Genomic DNA, 16,841 nt, shown 5'->3' with positions numbered 1-16,841 from the left:
GCTTGAACTGTCTGTACATGTGGCATATGTTTGGTCGTGAACTGTCTGTACATGTGGCATGTGGTCAGGCGTGAACTGTCTGTGCATGTAGTATGTGTTCGGGCGTGAACTGTCTGTACATGTAGTATGTGTTCGGGCGTGAGCTGTCTGTACATGTGGCATGTGTTCAGGGGTGAACTGTCAGCACATGTAGTATGTGTTCGGGCGTGAACTGTCTGTTCATGTGGTATGTGTTCAGGCGTGAGCTGTCTGTACATGTGGTATGTGTTCAGGCGTGAGCTGTCTGTACATGCAGTATGTGTTCAGGCGTGAACTGACTGTACATGTGGTATGTGTTCAGGCTTGAGCTGTCTGTACATGTGGTATGTGTTCATGCGTCAACTGTCAGTACATGTGGTATGTGTTCGGGCGTCAACTGTCTGTAAATGTTGTATGTGTTCAGGCGTCAGCTGTCTGTAAATGTGGTATGTGTAGAGGCGTGAGCTCTCTGTACATGTGCTATGTGTTCAGGCGTGTGTTGTCTGTACATCTAGTATGTATTCAGACGTCAGCTGTTTGGACATCTAGTATGTGCTTAGTCGTGAGCTGTCTGTATATGTAGTATGTGTTCAGGCGTGAGCTGTCTGTACATGTAGTATATATTCGGGTGTTTAGTTGCAGTATGTGTTCGGGCGTGTATGCTCGGGTTTTGTACATGAATAATGTATGTATTTGGGCGCGTACATGTTGTATGTGTTCAGGCGTGTAAATGTAGTATGTGTTCAGGTGTGTACATAAAGTGTGCATTCAGGTGTGAGCTGTCCCTACTTATAGTATGTTCTCGGGCGTGTACATGTAGCATGTGTTCGGGCGTGTACATGTGGTATGTGTTCTGGTGTGTTTATGTAGTATTTATTCAGGCGTGAGCTGTCTGTATGTGTGGTATGTTTTCGAGCGTTTACATGTAGTATGTGTTCAGGTGTGTACATGTGGTATGTGTTCTGGCGTGTACATGTTGTATGTGTTCTGGCGTGTACACGTATGTGTTCTGGCGGGGTTTTATAGTATTTGTTCAGGCGTGAGCTGTCTGTATGTGTGGTATGTTTTCGAGCGTGTACATGTAGTATGTGCTCGGGCATGGACATGTAGTACGTGTTCGGTGTGTACATGAAGTATATGTTCGGGCGTGTGCATGTAGTATGTGTTCGGGCGTGGATATAAAGCATGTGTTCGGGCGTACATGTATTACGTGTTTGGGCGTGGACATGTAGTATGTTCTCGGACGTGGACATGAAGTATGTGTTCAGGCGTGTACATGAAGTATATCTTCGGGCGTGTACATGTGGTAATTGTTCGGGCGTGGAAATGAAGTATGTGTTCAGGCGTGAACATGAAGTATATGTTCGGGCGTGTACATGAAGTATGTGTTCTGGCGTGTACATGAAGTATGTGTTTTGGCGTGAACATGAAGTATGTGTTCTGGCGTGACCTGGCCCTACATGTAGTTTGAATAAATGAATGTCGTATGAACACTTACTACATGTACACGCCCGAATACATACTACATGTACACGCCCGAATACATACTTAATGTGGAGACAGTCCTAATTTGACAAGATACTAGATGTACAGACAGCTCACTCCTTAGTAACGGGACATGGTCATATTCGTATTGCAGGGGATAAAGAAAATCATTTATGTGAAAAATATTAAATTCCCGTGTGAAGCCGAGTTGGTGTCGTGACTGTAACTCGGGCTAGAACTGGAGTTCCGTTAGGGAGCTGCTGGTAACGTGCTTAATGAATATAATTGCAAGATATGAAAGACAATTCAAAGGCTTTCTGGAAAACTGCCTTATTTCGAATTTTAGTAATAAATAGCACGCGAGTCATAAAGGGTTGGCTTTAAGTGCGAGGCTTGAACATCAAAGCGGTTTGCCGTGGCTGTGTGCAAACAGCTCGCGATAATTCCTCGCGATATCGTCATCTACAGTCGGCTTATTTGAACGTTAAGCAACGATCTCCGCAAATTGTGCTGCGAGCGAATCCCTCTAGCCCTCTCTTAAATATATATGGTAATAGTTGCAACCAATACATATTTCTTATACCTTAAGTCAATTGCAGTAGTAATTAACAATGCCTTCTTCATAGCCGACACAGAAGACAAGTGATGCGGGGCTGGAGGCGGGGACGGCAATAATCCCGACTACATCGCATGATGTGAGTGTTACAACTTTCTCAACTTAATCACAGGAATGTATTGTCTCACAAAAGGCATTCCTCAACTGCTTTTGGGAAGTTTAACGACAAAAACCCTTGATGAATTAGTAATGGGTCTGTCGAATTTCCTAAGTATCTCTGTATCAAAACTGATATCACTTTGATCATGCCTGAGGGGAGAATCGACTCTTGACCTGTCTAACATACATGTCACCCGGAGGAATAATTAAACGTAGTTTACGCCGTTCCCAGTATGAGACATATTGAAGACGCGTCTTCACCCAAACCAAGCCTCGTATCGGTGACCACTCATCACATGAACATCGACAGGTTGTGATAGGATGCATCTGGATACAGGGTGTAGGAGACTGTTCAGTGACTTTGGCTTATTGGTAGGAACCCTTGTGTGAGCCACTGGAGGTGTGCCGAACCTGAACCAGCATATGAAGAGAAAGACAAGGAGAGTCGGGTCTGCCCTCTGTAATCAACCACTCTACTGTGACGGGAAAGCAACCACAAACACAGACGCTACGACACAAATTTTGAGATCAATTTTAGAGCTAGGCACTCAACATTATAGTACCCGTTTTAAAGTGTGCGACTATGGTGTGGGCCATCTAGCACTGTCTCAATAATGACCAAGTGTACGCGACGACGGAGAAAGGACTGCCAGTGGTTTAATGACAGGCGACAAGTGGTCTCGACTGATATTGCCGAGAGGTAATTGTTAGGAAAAGTCTCACTTTGGGTCAAAACCTGACAAATACAAGAAAGACTCTTGGGGAGCGTTTCCAATCGAAATTTGATTACAAGCAAATCTTATGTCTATATTACGAAGCGACACTCTGGCAACATGGCCGAGTAATTTACACAAACACTCGGAAAGAATATGGCCTTCGAATTCCAAAGGTTTCTTAAATTGGAAATATTTCTTTGTTTTTGCACATTGGATTTCTGCGTCCGAAGACAACAAGTAGAATTTAGTTTGAATATATGTATATTGGATGTAGACTTGCGGCCTGAGGCAGCGTAGCCTCACATATGTGATACATATACATGAGTACAAGAAAATGCGACAAGTGTGGTTCATCTTACTTGTGTTAATATTCAACGAAATATCGGAGTGTAAGAAGGGCAGACACAAGGGACGAATGAAAGGAATTCAGTGGTGGTAAGTGAACTTTACACATCCGATAATTCACAGTGCACACACGTGTTTAACACTGCATTGATTGAAACACATTATTCAAAATATGCTGTTATTTGGTTGAAAAGAAGTATAGAAATTTTTGTGTAACATCAGCAGGTAAGAAATGATCTATACGTTTATTTTAGTCAGCGTTTTTTAATTGTACCAACGACAAACATTTTATTTGTTGCTTGATCCGTATTCTATCATCGTTGTAGTTTTGGAATTACATTTGAAGATTTGTATGTCTTATCAGTCGATGTATATATCATACACAAATGATGAATAATAAAATTCTTCTGACTTGAGAAAAATGAAAACATTCTAAATATGTGTTTGCGACGCAGCTCAGAGAGCAAGTTGTTTAATATGGTCCCTATAAAATCTCAATTCACTTATTGCCAATTATCCCGGCTTTCAAGTATTCAACCATCCGTGACTATTTTCATAAAATCTACATTTTACCTACCCTTTGATCTTTTCAGGGCTGCTGTAATTGACGCATTAAAGTCTTGTCCCTTTCACTTTGGCTTCTGTTAAATTCGCCTGTGCAAAGAACGAAGAAAATTTTCACATTACCTGGAATAGATTTAATTTACAAACGTAAATGGATTATATAGTCCTTTTGAACTTAGCATTTTAACATTTGATTGAAAAAACAACACTTCGTTTATGGGAATAAATGGAATTGTCGGTCGTAATCATAACCTTGTTCATGCGTTATGAACGTAGCTAGACATGAGATAGTTGATGTGATACTTACCGTGAATATATGTTGACATGTTTAGTAATTTCATATAGTGATATTGATTTAAAAACCTAATCGATATATGCATTTCGCATAGCATTACCGGTGTACTGGCTCACACTGTAACATCCAGGAAGCATCCCTATCTACAAATTATCTCTCCATCACTATGTAGGCATACATTGGCAAGAAACAGGTATTACGCATAGTGCATTTCTAAAATTTTCACGTCACTTTGTACCGTTTTGAGGTGAATTCGTTCGCACTGTTATGCAATTGTACTATTCAGTGGTATAAAGGTATTACATGTAAGTTGTATACATTATATAGGGTATGAAGGGATCATATGCTGGTTGTATTCCAAAATGGATTTTCCTACACGCACTTACAATAGTAACATATTTCCTAGGCAAGCAATCACACATTGAGAGCATTGAACATAAAAAACAAGATAGTTGTTATGTTACACTATATTCACTGCCTCCCAAAGTAAATGACAGTGAGACTGACACGGATGTATTGATGGAGATATATGGCCACACACCAACTTATTGTTTCATATGACTACAGGTCACTGGCGAAGCTCGGAGAACGATCAAATGATTTGCGGTCATCTGTAACAAGGTTATACAACAACCCAAGTCTCCTGCCCCTCAACAAACGACAGCGTCGTCTTGTGACCCGCAACCCGGGGGCCATCATGGCTGTTGTAAAGGGGGCCAAACTCGCCATCAAGGAATGCCAGTACCAATTCAGAAATAGAAGATGGAACTGCCCAACATTTGCAGATGGACATGGTGGTTCAATATTTGGAAAAATCCTCCAAAAAGGTAAGTAATTATGTTCAGGGGCTTGTTTCTCTTCACACTGGATGGAGCATTGGTGCTTTGCTGTGGATGCCAATACTCATAGCGCACAGGAAATCGGTGAAAGTTATACTCAGTAGAGTACCATTTGCCTTAGGTGCATGCACCTGTTTTATTACGACTTAAACTTTCTGTTCTTTCATATACGCTGATCTGTTATCATAAAGGGAACTCCAGAACGTTTAACATGTGTGATGAGCGAGATTACAGGGAGATATGTCCATGATATGCAGTGGCACATACTTACATACTCATGTTCTGGTAATATACATGCAAGACTAGCTTGACCTGCATGCAGATGATATTAATATTATGGTAATCAAACATTCGTTGACGACCAACACGGCCTCACTCCAGTTTCTTGATGTATAAGTTTAAGTCTAACATAATATGGCTCCACTTGTGGCAACACACATTGATATAGTTACACCCACGAGTATAACAGGTAGTTAACATTGATTTAGCGAAAATACTGAATCTGGTAGTTTGACAGTCTCCCACGTTGGTTGAGCAGGTGCCTTTTGTTGAATACATAACTGATACATACACCACTACCGGTATAGTGATATACGTATGTACAGATACTGGTTGTGTTGTTCGTTACTTCCGAAGTAATATTATATTAGCCATTTAACCACTTACTGCTTCTTTTACACTGAGGTGCAGTCGACGACATCCTCGTATTATGTATATCGTATCTAGTGGTTTAAAAAAAACCGTGGGTACAGTCAAATCTTCCTACTATATAACATATAATTATTCTAAAACCTTCTGTACTCTTTTGAACGTCTGTAGTGTGTTTTACTCTTTCCTGTAAATATCATTACAGGCTAAAAGGTCATGTTGTCACTCCGAGACATATCAAAGGCTGTAGAACTTAAAATATAAAGGATATTATCAATACCAATTTTTTTGTTTAGCGTATATTAATTTTGACTTTACGGACATGACCACCCTGTACCCAGAGAGGAAATAATATCTGCAACATAAAGGAGATTTCAGTATGCCATTTAATTGTTATAAAATTATATTTTGTTTTCGATGCTTGTCGCACATTGTCGAATGCGACAACAGGTTCAGTGAAAGCATCGGAAACAAAACAACACATGTGTTGGAAAGACTTATATTTTAAAATTACATAAAGGATGTAGGTACATGCACATTATCACGTGGAGCTGATATATATCGGTGTATGTAACGCTGCAGTCTCATATGGCACATAACAGATGTGCTGGAATGGAATACTACTGGCACTATGGTTAACGTCATTCCGCGTATGAAAGAGGTGCCTCTCTTTAGTCAGTTTAAGATGTAGAAGTCCGTCGATTAACGCGAACACTACCTCCGCTACTATGTTCTATCATTTGTTGCTTGACAATACTCACTCCTGAATTAAAGCAGTGCTTCGTTTTGTTTAGAGTTGATTAAGTTTGGGTGTTAGTCACGTCCTTTTGTTTTGGATATTGAGTATAGTGGGTATTATTTACTGGAAAAAGGTTGCTTGTACGGGGTGTTGGCCGATGGCAAGGCGGGAGACAGACAGTGTGAGTAAACATTGCAGGGAGAGCCAGACTGTAATCCCCGTCAAACATACAGATCGCATGCATTCCCCTCACACAGGGACAGTTCGGTAGGGAGGGGCGGCAGTAATTGATACAGCATTTACTCAGTGCAAATCATGCCCACGATCCGATGGACTCTGAAGAAACGAAAGTAACAGCTAGTTTTCTTCATACCCGACATCACGACAACCTATTGTTTGATTGAGTTCACCCGGTGGGTTCAATTTTGTTGAATAAATTTTCTTTACAGAATTCCTATTTGGCTGTAGGTGTAGGACCACAGAGAATTTCATATGTAAAACCTGACAAACGATTCATCACACAGAAAAAGTCTAACTTCCAAATACAAATATATATTTTCGACACAGACGCAAGATCCCCCATATACGAGCAAACGATTCCAGACAGAAGATTCCGAAACACATCTGTCTTGATCAACTTCCTGTAATATTGAAAGGCCGCCTTTAACCATGATGTTTAATATATAACACTTACGTCCCGCATGTTGCAGCTGCTGGAGGGTACAGATTTAGAGATGTTCAACATCGCATTAAAATATGTGAAGGCTCTCTTCTATCAATCAGTGTTCGTGTACATGCGTGTTCATAAATGATGAATATCAAACGCAGTGTGTATGCAACTTGTAAATAGATGATTTCACGTTTGTACTAATTTCTAAAGGACAAATACAAGGTATGCATAAGACTAGTTATTTTGATTACAGTCATTGAATTAGTTTGTATCGGAAATCCAAATAAAAAGACTTTCAAATTATTCCTATAATTTATATTGATGTCTGTCCTTTTCCAATGTTAACAGTGGTTGTTATCAGGTGTCCAACAGTGTTAGTACCTTCTTCACAGGCGCATTTCACATCGCATTTAAAGGAATCGTGATTTGTGTGCAGCTGAGCTGACAGGTGAGAATCGATCTAATAGGTACAAATCTTTCATTCACATGACACACATGGACAAGCAGTGGTCCATGAAGACAAATATTCGCTCGAAATGCCTCAGGAAGAAAATGTTAACAGTATTAAACAAAGATTCCTTTGCGCGATTTGGTGGGACAAAACACTTGTGCCCGAGGCACTTTGGGGGCAGTCCCAGACATCGGGCCCTGTTATAAATTAGTCGCTGTAGTTTTTTTAAATAAACTTGATTCTGACAATTGGTCCTGAAGCTCAGTATGGATCTGTAGGAATATATTTCTTTGAGAGGCATTTTAGGAGTTGTGAAAATGTAGGTTCTATGGATAGTTTCTTGCAATACAGAAGTTGAATATCCAAGGAATATATGTTATTGACTACTTCAATGAATAGAGAGTAACTTGTTGTTTGATTAACTCTATAGCCACTATCCCAGTAAGGTCTTGTTTGTTTAGACTGTTATAGATGCAGTGTAAGTACTTACAAGTGGTTATAACAATATTGTGGACACGCAGCCGGCACCGACATATATCTGCTTACTTACAGAATCTAGCCTACTGTCGACGAGGTTCGCCACTTTGTGTTCAGGCCTATTGTGCGAATATGCAATAGTTTGTCCTAAATGCTACTAAATGATATTTTGTTTTCGAATCCTCCACTGTTACCACCCTCCTGGTTCTGCCGAAACTAACACGCAAGCATGAATCAAAGTGGCACCTGTTTTATAAATGTTATTCTTTTCGTTGTTCACTATACTTACTGTTGTCCAGAGCATTGTGCCCGACATGCTACTGCATAGATATTCAAGCATAAACAATTACACCATTCTTGCACTGTCTATAGCTTGATATTTGATGCCTACAAAAATGCAGAAAACTTGCTTAAACTGTTGACAAAAAGGCAACATTAGTAATATGTGCTCCCGCTTTGATATTTATAAAATGTATTCAATTAAGAAAATGTCATAAATGTTTTGCACTCTTAATATTTAGATGTCTGACGTTGATATATGTCTAAATGGAGCGTTCGAGAGTGAGTTATTCCACCGTCTCAAATTCTCGCAAGGTACGGGATATTACAATAATATGTAATGAAACTGCAGTAAAATATTTGCAATTGGTACAGTGCAGTCTCATACGAAACCTCCATGTACGTATACAGTGTCCCGTATATCTGTGTACAGTGATTATAAGTAGTATCAATACTGGCATTCCTGACAGTCGCTCTCTGTACGGGCATAATTTGTTGTCACTGACCGGAGTGCTGGCTTTCCTGACAGTCTGTGTACGGTGAGGTGAGGTGAAATTGGGTTTAACGTCGTGCTTGAGAATATTTCGCTCATATGACGACCTGCATGCGTGTGTATGTGTATGTGCGGCTGCTTGTACTAGCCCAGACTTAAGCTGGTTTTATAGTTCTAGCCCACTGAGAAACCATGCCGCAGTGAAGCATGAATACCTCACTCAGACACATTGTATTGCCGAGCGCCAGGCAGGGACCAGCAAGTACCATATTTAAACGTCTTTTGGTATGACGCGGTCGGGGATCGAACCCGCGACCTTCTGCTCTCCGGGCGGACGTTCTAACCACTACACCACGGAGGCGGTCTCTGTGTACGGTAATTAGTGTGTCACTGACCGTACTGCTGGCATTCCTGACAGTCGCTCTGTGTACGGGGATAATTGGTTTGTCACTGTCCGTAGTACTGGCATTCCTGACAGTCGCTCTGTGTACGGGGATAATTGGTGTGTCACTGACCGTAGTACTGGCATTCCTGACAGTCGCTCTGTGTACGGGGATAATTGGTTTGTCACTGTCCGTAGTACTGGCATTCCTGACAGTCGCTCTGTGTACGGGGATAATTGGTGTGTCACTGACCGTAGTACTGGCATTCCTGACAGTCGCTCTGTGTAAGGGGATAACCAGTGTGTCACTGACCGTAGTACTGGCATTTCTGACAGTCGCTCTGTGTACGGGGATAATTGGTGTGTTACTGACCGTAGTACTGGCATTCCTGACAGTCGCTCTGTGTATGGGGATAATTGGTTTGTCACTGTCCGTAGTACTGGCATTCCTGACAGTCGCTCTGTGTACGGGGATAATTGGTGTGTCACTGACCGTAGTACTGGCATTCCTGACAGTCGCTCTGAGTACGGGGATAATTGGTGTGTCACTGACCGTAGTACTGGCATTCCTGACAGCCGCTCTGTGTACGGGGATAATTGGTTTGTCACTGACCGCAGTACTGGCATTCCTGACAGTCGCTCTGTGTACGGGGATAATTGGTGTGTCACTGACCGTAGTACTGGCATTCCTGACAGTCGCTCTGTGTACGGGGATAATTAGTGTGTCACTGACCGTAGTACTGGCAATCCTGACAGTCGCTCTGTGTACGGGGATAACCAGTGTGTCACTGTCCGCAGAACTGGCATTCCTGACAGTCGCTCTGTGTACGGGGATAATTAGTGTGTCACTGACCGTAGTAATGGCATTCCTGACAGTCGCTCTGTGTACGGGGATAATTAGTGTGTCACTGACCGTAGTACTGGCATTCCTGACGGTGTCCTCCGATTTGTAAGAACTCCCAGTTGTGAGACTCATTAATTAATTGTTCAGTGCACATAGGTGGTGTTTCCACATCCCTACAATGAAAGTGGGATCAGCCCAACCCAGTACCCACAGGAGGCATAGTTCATTGATGAATTGATTAATGAAATAGATTATCAAAGATTATATTTACACAGAAGAAATAGTTCATTGAATATTTTATTTATTCAGAAGAATATGTAATTATGATAACACATTTTTATTGACTATTATGAAGTTTGAAAGTCATTTGGTTTAAACATATTTTATTATTATTTATGAAAATGAATTGGTATTTGTGAAGTATTACTGCTTATGTTAACACCGCTCCCATGCAACATAAAATATAAAATGAAATGGAGGATGTGACGTCATCGATATTGACTATTGCATAAATATATTTTTAAGTACATATAAATATATACAGATTACATCAAATACAACTATTCTCTAAGTAGTCATCATTAGAGACTTACAGTTGTGTGTGTCTAACAAGCTATTGTAGGAATATAAATCAATCACGAGAAGGTTCAGTAATTCCCTGTGAAAATTTTTTAAGGTTGTGTCTTGATGATATAATCGTCGACAGTTCAACTATTTTCTAGTTTACACAAGGAGTAAATTCTTTGTTTCCGTTAAAAAAATTATCCAGGTTATAACGGGTAGTTGATATCCACAAGAGCAACATGCACTGTCTATTAAATGTCTGTTATACTTATCGGCATTTGGGTCGCTAGATCCGAGGCAGCAATGAACGATTTGACAAAAACAAGAGCCATAATTAAGATCAATATAAATCTTGTTTTCGGTTTTTGTAATTAGGTTTTAAGATTCTTTGAGACTGCATGACTCTTTGGAATTTGGTAGGGCATTCCATAAATTTATTGTGTCGGGTAGAAAGGGTTTGGCATACGGAGCATTTCGACTGTAAATTTCAGAGTTTTTTCAGAGTTATTTCTTAAACTATAGCTTGTAGTTTCGGAGACGGAGTAAATCTGAGTAGGTAAATTAATTTCTCTTTGATCACGAAGTTACCTACACAAAGTGTTTAATTATTAAAGACATTTACCTGAGTATGTTAATCAATTTATCTTATAAAGTTTCATTAAGTTACCTCCACAAGATTCAGTTACATAGCAAATCAGTAATTAGCTAGGGTGAATCCATTCTATCAGACAGGGGAGTATGGTGTGTTTTCGTTGTTAATTACCTACTCCACTGTCTCATAACTGGGAGTCTCATAACTGGGAGTTCTCACAAATGGGAGTAGACCTTCCTGACAGTCGCTCTGTGTACGGGGATAATTTGTACGTGACTGACCGTACTGCTGACATTCCAGGCAGTTGCTCTGTGTACGATGATAATTAGTCCATATCCTTATAGTAATATTTGCAACAGTGACAATAGTTCTACCTACGATGATGATCAATATATTCCGGATATACCAATGCGCATGTTTCCGGAGGTACAGTCATTGTGTGACGATCATGAGTAGATTATGATACTTGAGCCCAGGAAATGAGCTACTGCCTGACTACCTGTACCCCGGCCTCGGGGACTAACTTCCAACTCTGTCAGTTCAAATGAAGTATCAATGCACTTATTTAACTTAACAGCTGCAACCACATCGCAAGTGAAATGTAATTTTAGAACGAACATAAACATGACTGTAATCACTATTGAGTGAAGACCTCCAAGATACTCCTAAATGCACTCTACTGAAGGTGACCATTTTCCCAGGATGTCACGCCAATAAAATAACACTTAAGTACGGGAGAAGGTTGAAAAACGACTACCAGTTAGCTCTGTAAAGTCTATTAGTTTGTGTGGGTTATCGATTGAAGCTGGTGTACAGACTGGGCAGGATATTGTTGTCGCTATGACTAACTTAATTAATTTCACTGACATAATATCCATCATTTTCACAACTATCTTCATTTGAATAACAGTCCATACCTTAACGCCCAGTTTTCGAAAACCGACAAGTCAGATGTTCGTCCTCAGTAGGCGGGGCTGTAGTTTGTACACGCCTACGTTTGGTCTGGCGTGAGCCAGCGAGGTGCTATTGCGTTTTCACCTTTACGCACACACAATAGATTTACCTCCGGTGTTCCTTAGCATGCCATCAGCTCCATTTATACAGCAGGATCGATACATACACTACACACGCACGCACACGCACGCACACGCACGCACACGCACACACATACACACACCTTCGGGCAAAGGATTTGCTTAGTCTAAATGTTAGATAGGCGGATCCTCCCATCTTGTCCTGAAAGTTTATTAAACGACCATTGAAACGCTCGTGAAAACGGGGAAAAATGAACTGTGCACCGCCCCCCCCCTCCCCTTTCTCAAAAAGCTGTATCCGCGGTTGTGTAACGTACACACCCAAGTCATTGTGCCATGGAATGTATCTATAGTCACCTGGTTTGGATGGTGCCATGGAATGTATCTAACTAACATACCTGTATATCACGTATATTCCATCATCAAAGCCCGCTTGTAACATTTTTGATACAGGCCACGTAATATATAGTGTTGGCGCGTAAGCGTATAATGTATCCATATGTGAAAACGAGGACTATGCAATGTTTAGGTTTTAAATGGAGCTGTTTTGTGGACATAAAGTTTTGTCTGAGTTTAGTTTTACGCCGCTTTTAGCAATATTCCAGCAACATCACAGCGGGGGACACCAGAAATGGGCTTCACACATTGTGCCCATGTGGGGATTCGAACCCGGGTCTTCGGCGTGACGAGCCAACGCTTTAACCACTAGGCTACCCCAACGCCCCTTCATAGACGCGAACAGCTGCAGACGCATATAAATACTAAGAAAAAATTTGTCTTAAAATCTTCATCTGCATATTTAATATCAATATAATTTAATGTCAAAACTCCCGTTTCAGACCAGTATGAACAGTAAGAAACGGGTTAGCCATCATTATCGATCGTGGGGACAGGCACCCCAGGCTCAGTGTGCGAGAAACCACCCAAAGAAAAAAGAGACCATGAGTTTGGTGTACTTAACATGACACAGATATACCCAATGTGACAGTCCGTTAAGGCCACTCTGTAGCTTGCCACATACCTGCGTCACATGGCACCATCCAAAGCAGGTGTCTGTAGATACATACCATGGCACCATCCAAACCAGGTGACTATAGATACATTCCATGGCAACATCCAAACCAGGTGACTGTAGATACATTCCATGGCACCATCCAAACAAGGTGACTATAGATACATTCCATGGCAACATCCAAACCAGGTGTCTGTAGATACATTCCATGGTACCATCCAAACCAGGTGACTATAGATACATTCCATGGCACCATCCAAACCAGGTGACTATAGATACATTCCATGGCACCATCCAAACCAGGTGACTGTAGATACATTCCATGGCACCATCCAAAACAGGTGTCTGTAGATACATCCCATGGCACCATCCATACCAGGTGACTATAGATACATCCCATGGCACCATCCAAACCAGGTGACTATAGATACATTCCATGGTACCATCCAAACCAGGTGACTATAGATACATTCCATGGCACCATCCAAACCAGGTGTCTGTAGATACATTCCATGGCACCATCCAAACCAGGTGACTATAGATACATCCCATGGCACCATCCATACCAGGTGACTATAGATACATTCCATGGTACCATCCAAACCAGGTGACTATAGATACATTCCAAGGCACCATCCAAACCAGGTGACTGTAGATACATTCCATGGTACCATCCAAACCAGGTGACTGTAGATACATTCCATGGCACCATCCAAACCAGGTGACTGTAGATACATTCCATGGCACCATCCAAACCAGGTGTCTGTAGATACATTCCATGGTACCATCCAAACCAGGTGACTATAGATACATTCCATGGCACCATCCAAACCAGGTGACTGTAGATACATTCCATGGCACCATCCAAACCAGGTGTCTGTAGATACATTCCATGGTACCATCCACACCAGGTGACTATAGATACATTCCATGGCACCATCCAAACCAGGTGGCTATATATACATTCCATGGCACCATCCAAACCAGGTGACTGTAGATACATTCCATGGTACCATCCACACCAGGTGACTATAGATACATTCCATGGCACCATCCAAACCAGGTGGCTATAGAAACATTCCATGGCACCATCCAAACCAGGTGTCTGTAGATACATTCCATGGCACCATCCAAACCAGGTGACTGTAGATACATTCCATGGCAGCATCCAAACCAGGTGACTGTAGATACATTCCATGGCACCATCCAAACCAGGTGACTATAGATACATTCCATGGCACCATCCAAACCAGGTGTCTGTAGATACATTCCATGGCACCATCCAAACCAGGTGACTATAGATACATTCCATGGCACAATCCAAACCAGGTGTCTGTAGATACATTCCATGGCACCATCCAAACCAGGTGACTGTAGATACATTCCATGGCACCATCCAAACCAGGTGACTGTAGATACATCCCATGGCACCATCCAAACCAGGTGTCTGTAGATACATTCCATGGCACCGTCCAAACCAGGTGACTGTAGATACATTCCATGGTACCATCCATACCAGGTGACTATAGATACATTCCATGGTACAATCCACACCAGGTGACTATAGATACATTCCATGGCAGCATCCAAACCAGGTGACTGTAGATACATTCCATGGCACCATCCAAACCAGGTGACTGTAGATACATTCCATGGCACCATCCAAACCAGGTGACTGTAGATACATTCCATGGCACCATCCAAACCAGGTGACTGTAGATACATTCCATGGCACCATCCAAACCAGGTGACTGTAGATACATTCCATGGCACCATCCAAACCAGGTGACTGTAGATACATCCCATGGCACCATCCAAACCAGGTGACTATAGATACATTCCATGGCACCATCCAAACCAGGTGACTGTAGATACATTCCATGGCAGCATCCAAACCAGGTGACTATAGATACATTCCATGGTACCATCCAAACCAGGTGTCTGTAGATACATTCCATGGTACCATCCAAACCAGGTGACTATAGATACATTCCATGGCAGCATCCAAACCAGGTGTCTGTAGATACATTCCATGGCAGCTTCCAAACCAGGTGTCTGTAGATACATTCCATGGCACCATCCAAACCAGGTAACTATAGATACATTCCATGGCACCATCCAAACCAGGTGACTGTAGATACATTCCATTGTACCATCCAAACCAGGTGACTATAGATACATTCCATGGTACCATCCACACCAGGTGACTATAGATACATTCCATGGCACCATCCAAACCAGGTGACTGTAGATACATTCCATGGCACCATCCAAACCAGGTGACTGTAGATACATCCCATGGCACCATCCAAACCAGGTGTCTGTAGATACATTCCATGGCACCATCCAAACCAGGTGACTGTAGATACATTCCATGGCACCATCCAAACCAGGTGACTGTAGATACATTCCATGGTACCATCCAAACCAGGTGACTATAGATACATTCCATGGTACCATCCACACCAGGTGACTATAGATACATTCCATGGCACCATCCAAACCAGGTGACTGTAGATACATTCCATGGCACCATCCAAACCAGGTGACTGTAGATACATTCCATGGCACCATCCAAACCAGGTGTCTGTAGATACATTCCATGGCACCATCCAAACCAGGTGACTGTAGATACATTCCAATGCACCATCCAAACCAGGTGACTGTAGATACATTCCATGGTACCATCCAAACCAGGTGACTATAGATACATTCCATGGTACCATCCACACCAGGTGACTATAGATACATTCCATGGCACCATCCAAACCAGGTGACTGTAGATACATTCCATGGCACCATCCAAACCAGGTGACTGTAGATACATCCCATGGCACCATCCAAACCAGGTGTCTGTAGATACATTCCATGGCAGCATCCAAACCAGGTGACTGTAGATACATTCCATGGCACCATCCAAACCAGGTGACTGTAGATACATTCCATGGTACCATCCAAACCAGGTGACTATAGATACATGGTCCATCCACACCAGGTGACTACCATCCAAACCAGGTGACTGATACATTCCATGACCATACCATGACTGTAGATACCCATGGCACCATCCAAACCAGGTGACTGTAGATACATTCCATGGCACCATCCAAACCAGGTGACTGTAGATACATTCCATGGCACCATCCAAACCAGGTGACTGTAGATACATTCCATGGCACCATCCAAACCAGGTGACTGTAGATACATTCCATGGCACCATCCAAACCAGGTGACTGTAGATACATTCCATGGTACCATCCAAACCAGGTGACTATAGATACATTCCATGGTACCATCCAAACCAGGTGACTGTAGATACATTCCATGGCAGCATCCAAACCAGGTGACTGTAGATACATCCCATGGCACCATCCAAACCAGGTGTCTGTAGATACATTCCATGGCACCATCCAAACCAGGTGACTGTAGATACATTCCATGGCACCATCCAAACCAGGTGACTGTAGATACATTCCATGGTACCATCCAAACCAGGTGACTATAGATACATTCCATGGTACCATCCAAACCAGGTGACTGTAGATACATTCCATGGCATGGCACCATCCAAACCAGGTGACTGTAGATACATCCCATGGCACCATCCAAACCAGGTGACTGTAGATACATCCCATGGCACCATCCAAACCAGGTAACTGTAGATACATTCCATGGCACC

The 16,841-nt window shown here is 42.1% G+C and overlaps 1 protein-coding gene across 3 annotated transcripts in view; it reads left to right on the top strand.

Moving 5' to 3' along the window:
• Nucleotides 1-1,950: 1,950 nt before the first annotated feature.
• LOC124267459 (protein Wnt-1-like) overlaps nt 1,951-16,841 on the top strand; it is a 41,890-nt gene continuing 26,999 nt past the window's right edge. The window contains exons 1-3 of one of the 3 annotated variants that reach the window (XM_046702378.1): nt 1,951-2,198; nt 2,595-3,369; nt 4,706-4,965. In XM_046702378.1, the coding sequence (XP_046558334.1) occupies nt 3,269-3,369; nt 4,706-4,965 (361 nt within the window). In that variant the 5' untranslated portion in view covers nt 1,951-2,198; nt 2,595-3,268. The other 2 variants (XM_046702380.1, XM_046702379.1) reach the window with 2 other exon arrangements.

Source organism: Haliotis rubra, unplaced genomic scaffold (genome assembly GCF_003918875.1).
Source record: "Haliotis rubra isolate DU_JTF1 unplaced genomic scaffold, ASM391887v1 Scf1310, whole genome shotgun sequence".
Taxonomy (NCBI): domain Eukaryota; kingdom Metazoa; phylum Mollusca; class Gastropoda; order Lepetellida; family Haliotidae; genus Haliotis; species Haliotis rubra.
This window is presented reverse-complemented; position numbering and strand designations above follow the sequence as displayed.